The sequence below is a fragment of the Mesoplodon mirus genome (genome assembly GCF_964341445.2).
Source record: "Mesoplodon mirus genome assembly, chromosome: 13".
Classification (NCBI taxonomy): Eukaryota; Metazoa; Chordata; class Mammalia; order Artiodactyla; family Ziphiidae; genus Mesoplodon; species Mesoplodon mirus.
Window position 1 is genome coordinate 72,889,981 of NC_138989.1, and position 16,466 is coordinate 72,906,446.

The following is a 16,466-nucleotide window of genomic DNA, read 5'->3' on the forward strand; positions in this document are numbered from 1 at the left end:
CAGGCTTCCCCCTGGGGAAGTCACCGATCCCTTCAGAGCACCTGATTTCACAGGTAAAGAGTTTTAAGGGGGTGGCAGTGGGGGGTAGGGAGTGAAAGAGAAAGCATTTGGTTCAAAACCAGACTGTGTAGACAGCCCTGCTCTTTTCTCCTTTCTCCCCTCCCCCACTAACCGATGCTTTCCATCACCCGTAGATGAACTGGGAAGGCTGGTTATTGACAGCTGGGCAATTTGCACGATAAAGTTTAACAGTTTACATCCCCTTTGACTTTACATCCCCATTGACTTTGTCAGTGTTCTCAATGGATCCCGTTCTCGGTTCTCACGCTCGCACTGACTTTCTCCTTCTTCTCTTCCCCTTCAAGCGTGCAAACGCAAAGAGCAAGAACCAAACAAAGACAGGAACAATTCCCAGAAGAAATCCCGCCTGGTGTTCACCGACCTCCAACGCCGAACACTCTTCGCCATCTTCAAGGAGAACAAACGCCCATCCAAGGAGATGCAGATCACCATTTCCCAGCAGCTGGGCCTGGAGCTTACGACCGTCAGCAACTTCTTCATGAATGCCCGGCGCCGCAGCCTGGAGAAGTGGCAGGACGATCTGAGCACAGGGGGCTCCTCGTCCACCTCCGGCACCTGTACCAAAGCGTGATGGAAGGACTCTCAGTTGGGCACAAGTCACCTCCAGATGAGGACAACAGATACCAAAAGAAAATGCAAAGGAAAAAGACGCTGGATTCTTAGCTGGGGCCCTTCACTGGTGATTTGAAAGCACAATTCTCTTGAAAAGAAAATTCTATTCTAGCTGTAATCATAGGCCAGGTGTTCTTTTTGTTCGTTGGTTTTTAGTGGCTATGGAGTCCAAGTGCAAGCTGAAAACTAATCTCTTTGAACCGGACATTGTCTTCTGAGCGAGTGTGCTAAGCACCTCAGAAACCCAAATGGGGCCTTTCTGCAGCAAGTCAGTTTCAGTGTGGTGTCAGTCAAGCTCAGGATTGCTTAGAATGTCAACGGTCCCACTTTGAGTCCTGCCAACCTCTTGCGGTCAAAGTTCCCATGAGTGATAGCAGGACTTTGGCCTGTGTAAGGACTCTGAGTTTGGGTTCCCAAGATGCTACAATACGAGAATAATCTAGCAACAAGAATGACCTCATTTGCTTTCCAAGTGCTTAGCCTCATCATACCATAGTTCACCAACGTTCACAGCCATAACATAAAAAAACATCAGAATGACAATTACTGAGCACAAGTTTTAAATACGGAAGTTAAAAAAGAATCCGAGGACCTGTTTTTCCAACTCAGGCATCTTTTTCATGGAATGGTTTAGAAAGCTTTAAGTTGATCCAGTTTACAGTTTTCTTTTCCTTACCTCCTGGAAATCTCACGTGGTCTTGGATCCATCAAAAAAAAAAAACCAGATCAGTTCACTTGAGCTCAAAGTATCAAGCACAACGAAGATAGAGAAGTAAGGAAGGTTCTGGATTCACCGCATCTCGATTTTCAAGACACCAGTTAGGAAGTCATGAGGGAATCATTGGGAATATGGCTTCAAGCACATTTTGCAGTTTGCTACAAATTCTGTTTGTACATAATGCAGACGCACACTCAGGAGGCCAATTTAACTGTTACAGTACACGGAGCAAATGCAGCATTTTTAAAGATCTAGATTTTTTTAGATCATAAATGTATCCTTCTTGGTTATCTGTCACCTGGTTCCTCCTATTGTGCATTATGACCACCACATAATACATTCTCACTCTTTCAGATTTGGGTTGTTCCCTTGTCCATCCCATCGGTAGGGACGTTTTCAGTGTTTCATAGCAAGGGAAAAATAAATAATTCAAACCACCATACGTGTTACTCATAACCGTCATCTAGTCCTGAATCTCTTCCACTGTTGAATCATCTAGCAAAACAGCTGAATAAATCTGGAGAAAACACAGCACACCAAAGAAGCAGAATACTGCAAACCAAAGACATTTATTACTTGCCATTTTCTAGCCTGAAAAATACTGTGATTACTTCTTAGAAGTCAGAAAACCTCTGCAACTCCGAATGGCATTCAGCTCTTGCATTTGGTTCATCATCGGGCTGAGTGGACCGGCTACGCCAAGGATGTTAGCCAAGCCACCCAACGAGTGGCTTTCTGGTTCCTGGCTGTCACCTTCCCACGGCAAATGGAAGAGCACCCACAGAACCCTGGGAGATTGCAACGGTCACCATGTGCATATTTACCAGTGAATGGCCCCAGGTGGGCACCACGGGGGTGTTCAAAGCAAGCCAAACACTGCAGTGATTCTTTACAGACACTTGAGACTGACTTTTTTATGAATTACTTAATCGAAACCAAAGAAACTTTTTCTGCACCTACTTCTGCAACAAACAAAACTGTCCCATTAAAATGAATAAATAAATAAAAACGTAAATCACCGAAAATCACCACCAACGAGAAGGAAGCTCGCCAGAAAAGAAAAAAAAAACAACAACAAACAAACAGAAACAGAAAAACAGCGAGACACACTGTGTTCAAACAGACCTCTTGGGACATTTTTTGGAAGCAGATTTTAAAGAAAGGGTTGAGACAGGAAGAGAAATAAGGAGAAGCCTCCGTGGCTGCTGCTTCATTTGACAACTCATGTGGTAATCTTAAAGTTGAAGATTGTCTTTAATTTGTGCCTATGCAGTTTTTCAAAAGAACACGGAACAGAGCAACAGAAACCTCAACAGCTACAATACCAAAGATGAGGATTTCTCACACCTTTGTTTCAGTTCATTATCTCCTCTTGCCTGGCTTAAATACTAATAGCGCCATTGATCTGTGTAAAGGTAATCAATTTTGTTTCTGAGCAACGAAAGGAAAGGGTCGTTTGTTTGATTTTATTGTTTCCCTACCATTTTGTTTTATGGCTTTCTACCCAACGTGGAATCTCTCAAAAGGTTCCATGGAATCCAAGTTTAAGATGTTGGGATACTGAACAGTTCTCCTCTCTGCTCGGCAGAGCGTGGGGAATAATATTGTCACTTGAATGTTATGCTTAATCCTTAGTCTTGGTTCCTTCTATGTTCAGAGTCTCATCATCAGGGGAGGGAAGGGGAGTGAGGGTCAGGGGTAGGGGTCTTGGTGACACATCCTCTCCCAAGCCACAGAACCAAAGAATTTATAGAGGAAGTGACAAGCCTCGTCTTCATGTGATTGCTACATCCTAACAGGGCTTCATTGGGGGTGGGGGAAAACGTGTAAAAATAACTGTCAGTTTCTACTTTTCTATTAGCTTTTTAAAAATCAGCTGTAAAGGTTGCATTTCTAAAGAAAGAGATATATATAATATATGAATACATATATAGATTCAACTTGACACTGGTGATAACCCAAAGTTATTGCTGTTCAAATTCACGTCTTGTTTTTGTCAAGTGCTTCATTTCTTAAGTATTCAGTTCAGAACTTTGCTCATTTCTCATGCCATCCCAGAGTATATTTGCTGCTGTGGATGATTTAGAGTATTCAGATTTCTGTGAAAATTCCTGGGAAAGGTTGAAAGTCAAGTTCAAGCATTTCAACAGTTAACCTGTTGCTAAGTGGATCCACGGGACGAATGAGTTTTATTTGTGTTTTGAGTCTTCTCTATTCTATGTCTCAACCATGATCAGGCTGGTGAGTGAGGTCCATCCACCAGTTCTGGGCCGTGGCCAGGGAGTGTTCATCTTCTCTGACTGCTGGGAAAGCTCAGTGGTCCATTCCCACCAGTTACAGAGATGAGGCCAGCCCAGAGGTGTGTTCTCCAGGAGCCGCCCTGTCCCACCAGGGTGTTCCAGATGCCCCTCAGTAAGTAGATCCACCAAAGGGACTTCTCACAGGGGAAGTCCAACGCCTGCTGCAATGGGTTGGTCAGGTTTCCTCAGGGTGGTAGTGACCAGTTAGTTTAGACAAGCCTGTGTGCAGCCACGGCTGGCACTGGGGTGCGGCAGCGGTGTCGGGGGGTGCGGGTGTCTCAGTCCTAGAGAGAAAACACAAGGCAGGGTTTGGGGAGAACCCCAGAGTCCTGCCCTTGGGAACCCCATTGTCTATTATGCCACCTCCTCCCTCCCACTGTGTGGGTCTCCCTTTGCAGGGGTAGCAGCCATGTAGCCACTAAAGAAGGCGACTTTCCATGGCTTCTATAATTCATCCTACCTGGGGATGTTCCTTGACTTTGCCCTGTGTCACTTTGTCTCTCGCTCATTCTCCATGTCTCCTTTGTCAAATGACCAAGAAAAGAGCATATTTCAGCAAGGGAACTCTCCTATGGGTTGGTCAAAATGAATTTCGACTTGGGTATCTCTAAATGAATCCTTGTGACTCATGGCCAATGGAAATGCTTGTTCTTCTAGAGATTGGATTGAGGAACCAAGCCTGCTTGCTTTGGTTAGTGATCCTTCGGCATGCTAATGCCAGCATTTGGGTCTCTGGCATCCTCTGAAGATGTCTAAACTGAAAAAGTCTGCCTTAGTGGCCTGAGGTTTCAACCTTGGTCAAACCAGGTGTAGTCACGTACACCCTCAGCGCTCCCGGTGACCAGAGGAAGATGTCATAATGTAAAAAAAGGCAAGAACTTCCCGCTAGGGACTTTTGATAAATGTCTCATACCAGATAATGCCATACCAGAGAGAAGTGCTTGCTTCTAAACAATTATTTACGTACATATATAAATACATGTGTGTATCTATATGTCTGTGTATTGAAAAATTAAGCCCTACAGAATTTCAATTTGTTAAAAAGGTGAAAGAAAAAAAAACCCTGCAAACTGGAAGGTAATGGAATTTGACCCAGTAAGTTTCCTCAAACATTTTTAAACCTTATTTTAAGTTAATAATTTCAGAAAAAAATAACTCTTTGGACTTCAACGTTTAACCTGTTGGATTGGGGGTCCATTTCCTCAATCCAAGAAAAATTCCAGGCATGCCTCAGCCATCAGCAATGAAAGGGGCAGTGTGAAGGGACAGTTCTGACCCAAAATTCACATGCTCAAAGCAACAGAAATCCAAAGGCTATCGAGTGGAAAATTCTTTATTTCTTTAGGGAAGTAGGCTTGCTTACTTTTGTTTTCAATGTGATTTTGGTCCTGGGGATATAATTCTTTCATTCCAAGAAATTTTTATTAAAAATAGAGCCAATATATTTCTTTTTTAAAAGAAAACAGCAACAACAATAAAAACTCGTCCACAATATTTAAAGGCTTTTCTAAAATGTAAAGTAATGTGTAGGTTGTACCACTTAACAGTACAGGCGGGAATGAGGCATGAAGGAACCAACGTGACACTTTGAAGAAATCAAAGCATCACCTCTGCAGTGTCTCTTTTCCTGCAGGCTCTTGGCAATTATGGGCTTTGGAAATTCAAGCTAATTTTTATTACTAGCTAAAATAAAATCAAAATTAGGAATAAATCTGATACACACACACATACATACATTTTTGTAAATCAAACAGTGTATTTCAAAGCCAAATATAAATACCTTTTATTTTTTATTTATTTATTTTTTTACATCTTTATTGGAGTATAACTGCTTTACAATGTTGTCATAAATACCATTTAGATGATCAACCATTTTACTTTATCTGTGCTGGGTGCCCACCTACTCATGCCAGTAAATTAAAGTTGAATATGTATTTTTTAAATATCATTACTGGGTGCAGGGGGAACATTTTCCCACTTCTAAAAATGCTGGTAGAATTATAGAAGCATTTGTTTGATTACCATTACCGAAATGTCATGACAGTATACCTTTGTGGTGAAGTCTGTTTTTCAGGAGGTTGTATAGTAGGAATTTTTAAACATAGAAGAAGAACAGGCTGGGTTCCAGTGTTGTTGAAGAATAATGGAGTATATGAAGTAGAGAAAAAGAGGTGATACGTGTGGTCAAGGTTGACCCCAAAGCCCAGACACAAGTACTGTGATGATAACTGTCACGATTCCTAACAGATCAGAGCTGATTTTTTGTTGCTGTTGCTGCTGATGCCTTGTGATTCAGACTTGTTAGCCTAACCAGGAAGAGAGAGTGAAAGATGGTAGACAGAAAAGGGATAGAGCTGTTATGTCTATAACGTTCGGATGTTTACCTGTAAGACTGGAGGACTTAATACTTTTGTACATTTAGTTAAGACCAAGTCACCTCTAAAACAACAGGAGATTCTAGTTTTCAAATAAGCCCACAAAATCCTTACTAAAGGAAGAAGGTGCACCCAAGTTTGCTGTATAAATCTCATAAGTTAATGACATTGGCTTTAAATATGGATGTCCCAGTGTCTATTTTCTACCTTTGATTTGTTTCTTTCCAAGGGCAGGGGAAAGGGAGGGTTTGTTTGTTTTAGAAAGTCTCAGAATGGGTTATAAAATTATATATATATATATATATGTGTGTGTGTGTGTGTGTGTGTGTATATATATACATATACATATATATATATTAAAATAACATAGGGCTTTACATAGGTAGACACAGAACTTACAGTTGAAGCTGATGGGCTATTCCATGAATCCCATGGGGACCGGAAGTGTTCATTGTTCTCAGATGCCAAAAAGGTTCTGACAGTCTGAGGCAAGTTGAAGCTTGAGCCTAAGCTTTCCTTACCAGTTTTGAGTTTGGTTGCCTGGAATTAACCAGCTAATTCCCTTTTCGTGGAGAAAATGTGTATAGGAAAAAAAAAAAAAGACACATTGTTACAGGTCTGTTCATTCCATGGAAGTCTTCCACTCTGTTCCATCTTTAGCAGAGGCATTTCTCACAGCATAAACCTTGGTAGATAAGTTTGCCTAAACCTTATACAGTCTGTCAGCTTGGGTGTATACAGATTTAGATGCACCTTTCAACATGTATTCTCATAGACATCCTCACAGCGACACACATTGCCTCTGAGTGTTCAGACTGCACAGACACGTGTGCACAGACACCTTCATATGTACATAAATAGTCATCTGTTACAATAAATACATTTTAAATGATCATTTAACATGTATGTGGTACTTCTACAATGTACATTGTTTTCTATTATTTATTGTAACATTGAAAACGAAAGTGCAGGAAAAAAAAAAAGTATCCCAGCATCTTCATTCTGTACACTTGGAATTACCTTCATTGGGGCACATCCAAGATAAACTCAACTTTCAAGAAAACTTGGATATTATTTAATCATCTGTGTAAGAATGACACATGTGCTTGATGACTTCGGTTGAATAGCTTTATTCTGGATCTCTCATAACTAAAGCTAAATCCAAAGACCTGAAAAAGGACTCACACCAAAAAAAAAAAAAAAGAGAGAGAGAAAAAAAAAGAGAAAAAGAAGGAAAAAATAGCAAAGTAAAGCGTGAACTAATAAGGAAAAAGTGAGTTCTGGTTTCCAGGGTGGAGAAAATGGTGACATGGTCTTGGGGTGCTGCACTAGCTAGAGCAGGGAACGTGGTGATTTGTTTTCATGCTTGTCACACTTAAATGGTCTTCATGAACGTGAGAAAGTTTAGACGTTAGAATTTCCTGCTTTATTTTCATTTAGACTATGGAAAGAAGCTATACATTTTGTCCATCAAAAAATGAAGACAGTCAAAAGAAACCTTTTTTTTCCCCTTCATCTCTTTGGGTTATGACCAACAAGCTAAGTACCATTAATGTAATTAATTTATTTAAATTAGTTTTTAGCACACAAATGTATAGGATTTTAGTAATTATTTAATCATCTTTCTTTACTTTGGTTTTACTCTTTGTGCTTATTTATGAAAACCTAGACCAGTGGTGCATCAGAGATGCACAATCCCTTTTAGAATTCCCTTGAAGTTTTGCTTTATAAAGCAGAGAAGTTCTGTTACAGACAGGGAAGAAATACAGGTTACAAAAAATATATATCGAGGTATTTTTCCTTCTTGAATTAACTTTGAAAATAGTTTTAAGTAACAGTGATTAAATTATTTAATTTAAGTTCACAGCCCCACCTGGTACCAGGCGAACTTCACCTTTTAATTATTGGGGCCCTCAGAGCCTTCATATTGTAACTTATTTATTTAACTTATTCAGCATCTGCAAAAGGTGCACGATATAGTTTATATTTTTTATTTAAAACAACAGCACTGCAGTTTGTTTGCTGTCAGAACAACAGAGCAAAGTTTGTGGACAAGCAATGACTATTCAACCCGAACCTGTGCATTCAGAAAACGTTAAGCTGAGACCCTGCTTCACCAGCCTGGATTTTGGGGCTTCTGTACAGAAACTGGAAAAAATAAATTTAAAAAAAATCAGAACAGCAAAAAGAGGGAAACCCTTAAACTAGCTGCTTCCAAGAATGAACTCTGTGTGCGTGTAAAACAACAAAACAAAAAAGGAAAAAAAAAAAAGCAGAAAAAAGAAAAAAAAAAGGAAAAACTTTCTATTTCTAGTGAGAACCAAAGAAGGCTACCTCACTGACTTTTTCCATTTGTAATTTTAATCGTGTTGATGACACCAAAGATACCAAAGATTTCTTTCTCTGTGCGGTCTGCATTTTGCTTGTGCTCTTTTATAAAACTATTCTCTCTGACATATGGTATGTACAGCCACAGCTCAGATACCCCAAAGAAATAGTTACGTATGCGACAGTGGCTGCTAATTTGGAAAGGGATATTTTCTGTGTTTCTCTCATTTGTTCGCTGTCCCCTCCACATGTTCAGGATGCAAGTTCAGATGCTGCTGTAATTGGATTCCTGAAATTCAAACTCCAAATTGGTGAAGAAGACTGGTTGGAAGTGGCCTTCAGTCCCAGCTCTGTTCCCTGCTTTGGAGCTATCGCAGTCGAGATTTCCAATGACTGGACCATAGAAATTCTAATCATTGACTAGTAGAGCTGGAAGGGACCTTAGGAATCTTTTAGTCCAGTCCCTGGAGGCCCGGGGGAGTGAAATAGTTATCCAACACAAGTATCTATCTAGAGGCAAAGCCCAGACAAGCCTCCTGCCTTCTCCTCCAGTCTGTGCCCATTGCTCAGTGCTGCCTCTGCCTTGAGACAGGCCACACGTTGGCAAAGAGGAAGGGGGCCTGGGGCTTGTCACTGAACATTTTTACTCTGTAAAAATAGTCACAGGCATTTCAGTATCTGTCTAGTTAGAATCTCAACGTAAAGTCACATATGATCAATTGCTTGTAAAGGTGGCCAGCCTTGATTTATGAGAGCTCATAGAGGGGTTTTCAGCCTGGAAGTACACACTGCTCCAGTGAGATCACTGTAAAACCTCCCCATTCCAGAGTGTTGTATATATAAACTTCTAATTTAGGGAGAAGAGAAAGTGCATTCTTGGTCTGTTGAGTTGAATTATTACGTATATTTTTAGGTCAGTATTTATCAGAGAAAGGGAATTTGATCACTGCACACGTGACATTTAAGCTGTTCAGCTTTTTCCCTTTCCCCTTGACTTGATACATCATTTCTAGGGCAACTTTTTGTATTTATGAGAGAACTTCTTTAAGCCTTATCTCATTGGATGCTGAAAAAATACTCATTGGAAACAAAAGATGACCTCAAAATTTCAGAGAAATCAATATGCCAGTTTAAGACATGATTACTTAAAAGTTGATTCTCTTTTCCCTTCTTACTCATGAAATGAATTGGTCTTGTTTAAGTTTCTTCCGATTCCATTAAATGATTAAGTCACTACTGAGATTCAGTCATCACTGTGATTTGTATGTTAGCCAATGAATCATTCTCAGCTTTTGACCAAATGGGTTTCAGACATATGCAAAGACCGGCCTCTGGTCCGTATGTTTCCTTATTGAGTACTAGTATTTTGCATTTCACATAACGTAGTTCTCTTTTAGCTTTTTAAGAGACAATTTAGACAAAGAAGCTAAGAAGGGAAAAGACCAGTCAACTCATCCGATCCCTGCATCCAGAGCGCAGCCAGTGGAAGAAATCAGAGGCTAGGTTGACAGATGTTAAGAAACCCTCACTTACCCCCTTCCTGTAGTTTGCAAGCACCGTACTGACACATGTGAGAGTTCTCTCCTGTCCAAACAGGCTCAAAGCTCCATCTCCCCTCCATACCAGGCAGAGATGTAAGGCCTGCCTTCCAAACAGCAAATTGTTTTGGTTTTCTTCCCAAATTCCTATTGGAAGTAGAATTCTCCAAATACCTGGGAGACACAACAAAGATCTTTTCATTGAGCAGCGAAGTGCTCCTCTATATAGAAGCCAACACCGCCCTCCCCAGCCTTCCGACCACCGAGCCCCTAGAAGAGGGAACCTAGGGAGACCGATGGCAGCCTGAACACAGAAAACATCCCCGATCGGCAGACCTCTCCTCAGCAATCCCCCCTCAGCCTCATGCTTCACTTGCAAAGTGTGACGTAACCACGGGACGAGTGCCTTGCTTGAACCAAAGCAACGATTTTAGCCAGTCTGGACTTCTCTATGCTTTTTTTAATCCTTTCTGTGAATACCTCAGCTTCCACTGGGCCTCCATACAGTACATTGGTGGGCTTATTGTACTGTGGTGCTTTGCAATGCAACCCTGCAAAGAACGAGATTTGTACTAATACCAAAGGTTTTTTCTCTATCTCTCCTCCTCTGCCTTCCCTGTTTTTCTCCCTTTTCTAGTTCTTCACGGTTCCAAAGCTTTAATATGAACCTGGGCATGTTGGCAATGCAGACCGCGCAATTCCTTACCGAATTTTCTCAGATATACCTCATAGATAATAGTGTTTAGAGTAATGTTATTATAGCGTATGTAATAAATTATTCACTGTTTCTTTTGGTAACTGTGATTTTAAAAAAGAAAAAAGAAAAAAAAGCTTTATACGTTTTAGGTTGTGCTTTTGTAATAGACGAAAAGGTGCGCTTAAAAAAAAATGTGTGTTCTTTTTTTTTACCCCCTTTGGATTTTATTTATTCTGGATTGGGGAAAGTTGCAGAATGAGCCCAAAGTTTACAGTTTCATATTTTGCTGAAAAAACAATCTGTGTTCATTTGCTCTGTTGAAAAAGAAAATTATTATTTTCTACATTTGTGCTACTTGGTCTGAACAATTAATTGTCCTGTGTTAACAGTGTAGTATTATAATTAGCAACTGCCAATCAGTGCTATAATTTTATGCATGAGGCTTAAAAATTTAGCAGTGTGATGCGTTGTGGTCTTAATAGCAACATTTTTCATTTTGAACTAGATCTTCCCCTTTGGTTCAATGGACTTTATTTATGCATGGGCGCCAATTGTTCGTTAGCGGTTGTGGGACAGTTGTGTATACATTAAACTGTGAAAATGTACACAGTTCAGCCTCAGACAGTGGTAGTATTGGTTTTATTGGGAGATGTCTCACCTCGAAAATACCTTGACCTCTGTTGGGATTTCAAAAGGAGTCAGATTAAATCGAGTTCAAACGTTATTAAGAGGGTCCTTCCAAGTTTGAGTTCGCCGACTCACATTCTGCAGTTAGGTCCTCAGAACCCAGCTGGCTCACTTCCATGCGAGAGGGGTTTGGAAACAAGCATTGAAAAACAACTCTGCATTTTAAGTTTCCATGAAAAGGAGTCATTTTGGCTTTATGTTCATGACCTCAGACGTAACTGGCCACGTGTATGGAGATGCGAATTCATCCAGCTCTAGCCTCTCCTGGATCTTTGCTTGGGAATGGCCACTTTGTGCTTGGTTTCTTGGAAGAATACTAGAGTATTTTGCTATCAGGTCAATTCAAATGGCATCAATATCAATAATTATTCTCTGGCTTTTTGTCCATTCTCCTGGACAAGTCCACAAGCTGTTCCAGTCTTTGGGGCAAAAATAGATGGCCATTCCCCAAAACATAACCTGTGCAGCCATATCATGATGTTTCCTCCCTAGAGTGAGAGAGGATTCTAATTTACTCTTTTCTGTCCAACGATGTTACATCTATCCTAAAGGGGGTATAAGAAGGTTTGAAATCTCGTTTAGGAAAACCGTCTTTGTTTAAACTCCCTAATTATCTGACGCCCCTATATCTCAAAAAGTATCTTTCACTTGCAGTGGATTGGGCAAACTCATTCTTTCTTATATTTGGGTTCTGAGACCCATTCTCAAGTTTCATACCTATTCCCCAAATCAATATGCTTGACATAAAGCCAAATCAGTTGCCAAGCACACTTTATTTTGCATAGGAGTGCAGCTTAGGAAAGTGGTGGGAAAGCAGCAGCCTGCTCTGCAAAATATTGGAAATCATGAATGGTAGAGCACGTTCACATGACCTGTCAATGAGAATATATTGAGAACGCGCTTTCATTCATAATACAAGGGAACGTATCTTATTTGGCCTTATAAAGTAGATTGTGATCATGAAAGCTTTGTAAGATACAGTCTTTTTTATTTCTCCCCTTATTAATCTGTCAAAGATGAGAATGGATACAAGAATTTTAAGCTGGCTTTTGTAAGACAGTTAATGATTGTAGTAGTACTTCATCTTCCAGAAAGCTTTACATGTTCTTCTGCAATAAACCAAATCGATGTTTGTTTCAGTCAAGTTCTGTTCACACAGACCTACACACAATGCAGATGTTGTAGAATCTGTGAAGTTCACATGTATTTTCGATCCAAAGTAAACAGAGGAGTGTCTGAGACGTGGGTGTGCCCAACAATTTTTATTACGAGAGATGCATGGGTCTGGCTCACTAGGTTTGCCAAGAAGACTTGTCTTATGAAACTCGAGGTATATTTTGTTATGCCATTTTATGTCCTTTTTTTTTTTTCAAACTTTGTGGAAAGTGATATGTTGAATCAAGTGTAAGCTGAGCTTTCCAGACAACTGAAGTAGCTACGTCGTGAATGTTATTTTGTTATTAAAGGGTTTTTACTCAATGCTTTGTGCTGGTGGATGTCCTTTTCCTTGGAGACACAGAACTATGGAATTACCTCAGCTCAGCCTGGATTTCACTCCCGCTTTCATGGGGACACATGGGCCTGGCCTGGAAAATGAAAGGTCATGGGCTAGAAGGTAGAGTTTGGCTCTAGGAGGAGATCGTAACTATCAGCTTTGAAGAGAGCTGGGTGCAAACTTTCTAACCTCACTTTCTTGACTCCAGCACTTCTCTGAGATACCTTGGCCTTAAGCACATGCCAGCATGAAGGCAGACCCCAATTCTTACAGGAAAGACAAGGAAGAGAAAAGAGCCATCCTGAATCTTCTGTCGCCCACCAGGCACTCACCTATCCTCAAGCTGGGCTCCACCAGTCAAGGTTGTGGGCGGTCCATCTGGTTGGCTTCACCTGCGCCATCCCTTTACTGCAAAGGCTCCAGGTCCCCACAATGCAGTGGGGCTCTTCTAAATCAGAACCCCCTCATCACTCTTCCTCTGCATCCTGGTTTAGTGAGTCCATCTATAGCTTTGGCAAATAAGTATTTGGAAAACCAAGAAAGGTGTGAATGGGTTTTTCTGTCATTTTGTTTCTAGTTTATATTTTGGCTATTCCTAGTTCTTTGATCTGGAAAATAGACAAGAGAAGAGGCGACCCCAGTGCCTCTCTGTTCCTGGCTCCTCTCTCAGGGGGCCGTGCACACTGCCCATGTTACTGGTCTTTCTTAGAGGACAGGCTGAACCATAGCTATTGAGCCAATCAAGAACATGGCCCATCAATGCCTCCTTTATCTCTGCTTGAAAGTCTTAGTCTAAAAGCTATACAACTTGGGGGTTTCCCCTGTCTCCCTTACTTTGACCCAATTTGGCATTTAGCTTCAGAGTCTGGTTACTGTCTAGGAAAGTTATTTTCAAATTATGACAGGAAACCTGCTACCTGGGAAGCAGGGTTAACTCTTCAATGACTGCCTAGTCATACCATTAACAGATACTTCCTTGAAGCTAGAACATTACTTCCTTTCTTTACTATGTCGTTTTGTGTTACACAAGTCTAAACGGGGCCAGCACTTCTTACCATGAAAGGTTATAAGACACCTGGCAAGTTGGAATTCCGGAAGCAAGAAGACGACCTTCACACTGACAAAATGATAAAGAACGTCTGAGTTTGGCAGGCAAGGGCTGAGGTGATACAGACATAATCTTGGTGCTGGTTTCTCTTTTAATCCATATTTCCAATCACCAACTCTTATTTTTTCCCCCTCAATCCTAGAACCATTCAGTCTCTCCTCTCCTGGTCTCAGATGCCAAAGAATTTAATGGGCAAAGATGATTCGGGATTGACCAGCATTCCCATTAGTTCTCTTCTTCATCCTTTGCTTTTCTCCAAGAAGGTGTTTTCCTGGACTGCAGGGGAAGAGTCTGGCCAATTTTTGCATCCTTCCTATTCTAATACTTCTACCCAAATTAATATTTTATTGGTACAGGTGCTGTAGATTCTTTCTTGGTCAATGAATTCTTACTAGAGAAACTATCTTCCCACCAAAAGTGAGTGAGAACAAGTTCCAATATCTTTTCTTTCATTGGTTTTTGTTCTCAGGATTGAGTCAGTTTGGGCTATTTTCTCACTTTAGACCCTGATGACCTCAGATGTATTCATTTGGGGTGTTAAAAACACCTTTTAATTTCACATGCTGGCCTGTGGGGCTTGAATCCTTTCCAACCTGTTGGTTGCTTTATGGTTTTGAAAGTGACTAAAATGAGGGAAGGAAGAAGATGGAAAGTGAGAAGAATTTGCCCCAGCTCTATTTAAAGTTTTAAAAGGGGAAGAAAAGACTCAATAAGCCACGGGAAAATGGCTATACCATGGTTAACCATCCCTGTCGGAGCCCGTGCTCAACCATGGGGCTTCTCAGTAAGCTTTTCCAGAAACCCAGCCCTTTAGTAGAAGTCCAGGTACCTTTCATAGGTCTCTATCCAGATTCCAAGATAAGAGACCAAAGAGTCACATGCATACCTCTTGTTCTATTTCCTTGCTTTTGCAGATATTATCTCCAAGAAAATCATAGGGGAAAACTTTAAACTTTTATTTTTAGTCAATCCCTTCGACATCACCTCTCCTACTTAAAATCAGGAAAACACACCCCTAAAATTTGTACTCCCGTCTGTTTTGAAAAAGAAAAACCCCACACATTAGTTAATTCACATTCTTATTTTCTTTTCACCCTAAGCTATATTTCCAAACATATAACCCAGATTTTGCCCCATCTCAGACATGTTAAGTCAGACTGTGCTGAAAGATTTTCCAGGGATGGTCAACAGGGTAAATGTTCAGTGGCTGCCCTGAAATCCTGGTAAGGAGGAGGATCACACACCATTCTCAGGGGGCTGCTCACCCCTTGCTAAGCTCCCAATCCTTTGGAAGATTTCTTTGAATGTTAATTGCATTTTCAATTTCGCTCATTTCCCACCCTGATGTTTTGCCTGCAACATTGCTTACACTGGATTCTTTCTATTTTTATTCCTCTCATTAAATGGTAGTGCTGTAAATTCTGCAATTAATGTCGAATAAACTGCTTTCATTCATCGACCATGTCTCAGCTGGCTTCTTTCTCTTTCCATGGAAAGGATTAAGCATCCTTCTCCCTACTGCATCCCATTGTGGTTTCATAAAGAACAGTAAAGTTGCTCTGCTTAGTAAGACTGCAACTTCTTACCTCTGACAGGATGCAAGGCACATTTTATCATCACCAAATCTGTCATCCATGCCATCGGTTACAAAAGCTTAGGGATGCCCCTGTAAAGATTACCTTATTCTTAACCCATTAAAACTTTAGTGATAACCCATCCTAACCTTATCCTTATACAGATTCCGCATGAGCATCAGACAACAGGCAACCTCCTAAACCAAAGATGGAACATGGGATCCTTTAGGGATCAGACCTCCCTTGCATTCCCCAAGGGTTCTGGCGAAAGGTTTCAGAGATTCTTACATTCTGCACAGACAAGGGAGTGCAGGAGGTATTCTCTCTCCAACCCACCTATCTTAACGCCTTTAATCTTACCGTCACCAAAGTCCATTGGTCACATTTCTCATGGTAATTGATAGGCTACTGTCTTCACCACTAAGATGCCACTTCTGGTATTCAGTGTGCTAGTTAGCAGAGCCTGGCGTTGACTGAGACGTAGATGGCTGAAACACTAGTGCGAGAGGTGGCTGCCCCGGAGTGAGACCCTTCAGAAACGATGTTCCCTGACCACCCAGGGCTGCACACCCTTGATGAGGACAACTTACTTCCCGCAGATCGAAGCTTGAACAAAGCAGCACACACATTCCACCACACTCTCTGTGCTCTGGGCTGTCATAGTACGTCACGGTCATTACAACAGCAGTTCAGGCTTTATCCACATCCTATGTTAGAAGTGATCAGAGAGCCTGTGTTAAGTTCAATATAAATAATGACACTTTTCACTGGCATTTAAAAACGACTTTTCTATTCCTTTATTTATTCATCTCACTTTTCCTGCAACCAGCAGTGCAGGTATTATTACTCCCATGGAATAATTAAGTGCAAAGGGTTTCAAAAGTCACCTAATAACAACAGCTCACATGGATGGATATTTACCATGTGTGCGGTTTATCTCGTTCTACCAACTG

The 16,466-nt window shown here is 40.9% G+C and overlaps 1 protein-coding gene across 1 annotated transcript in view; it reads left to right on the forward strand.

Annotated features, from left to right (window-relative positions):
• Nucleotides 1-15,364, forward strand: part of ONECUT2 (one cut homeobox 2) — a 52,685-nt gene extending 37,321 nt beyond the window's left edge. The window contains exon 2 of the mRNA XM_082640224.1: nucleotides 366-15,364. Within this exon, the coding sequence (XP_082496350.1) occupies nucleotides 366-652 (287 nt within the window). The 3' untranslated portion in view covers nucleotides 653-15,364. The remainder of the gene's footprint in view (nucleotides 1-365) is intronic.
• Nucleotides 15,365-16,466: the final 1,102 nt, after the last annotated feature.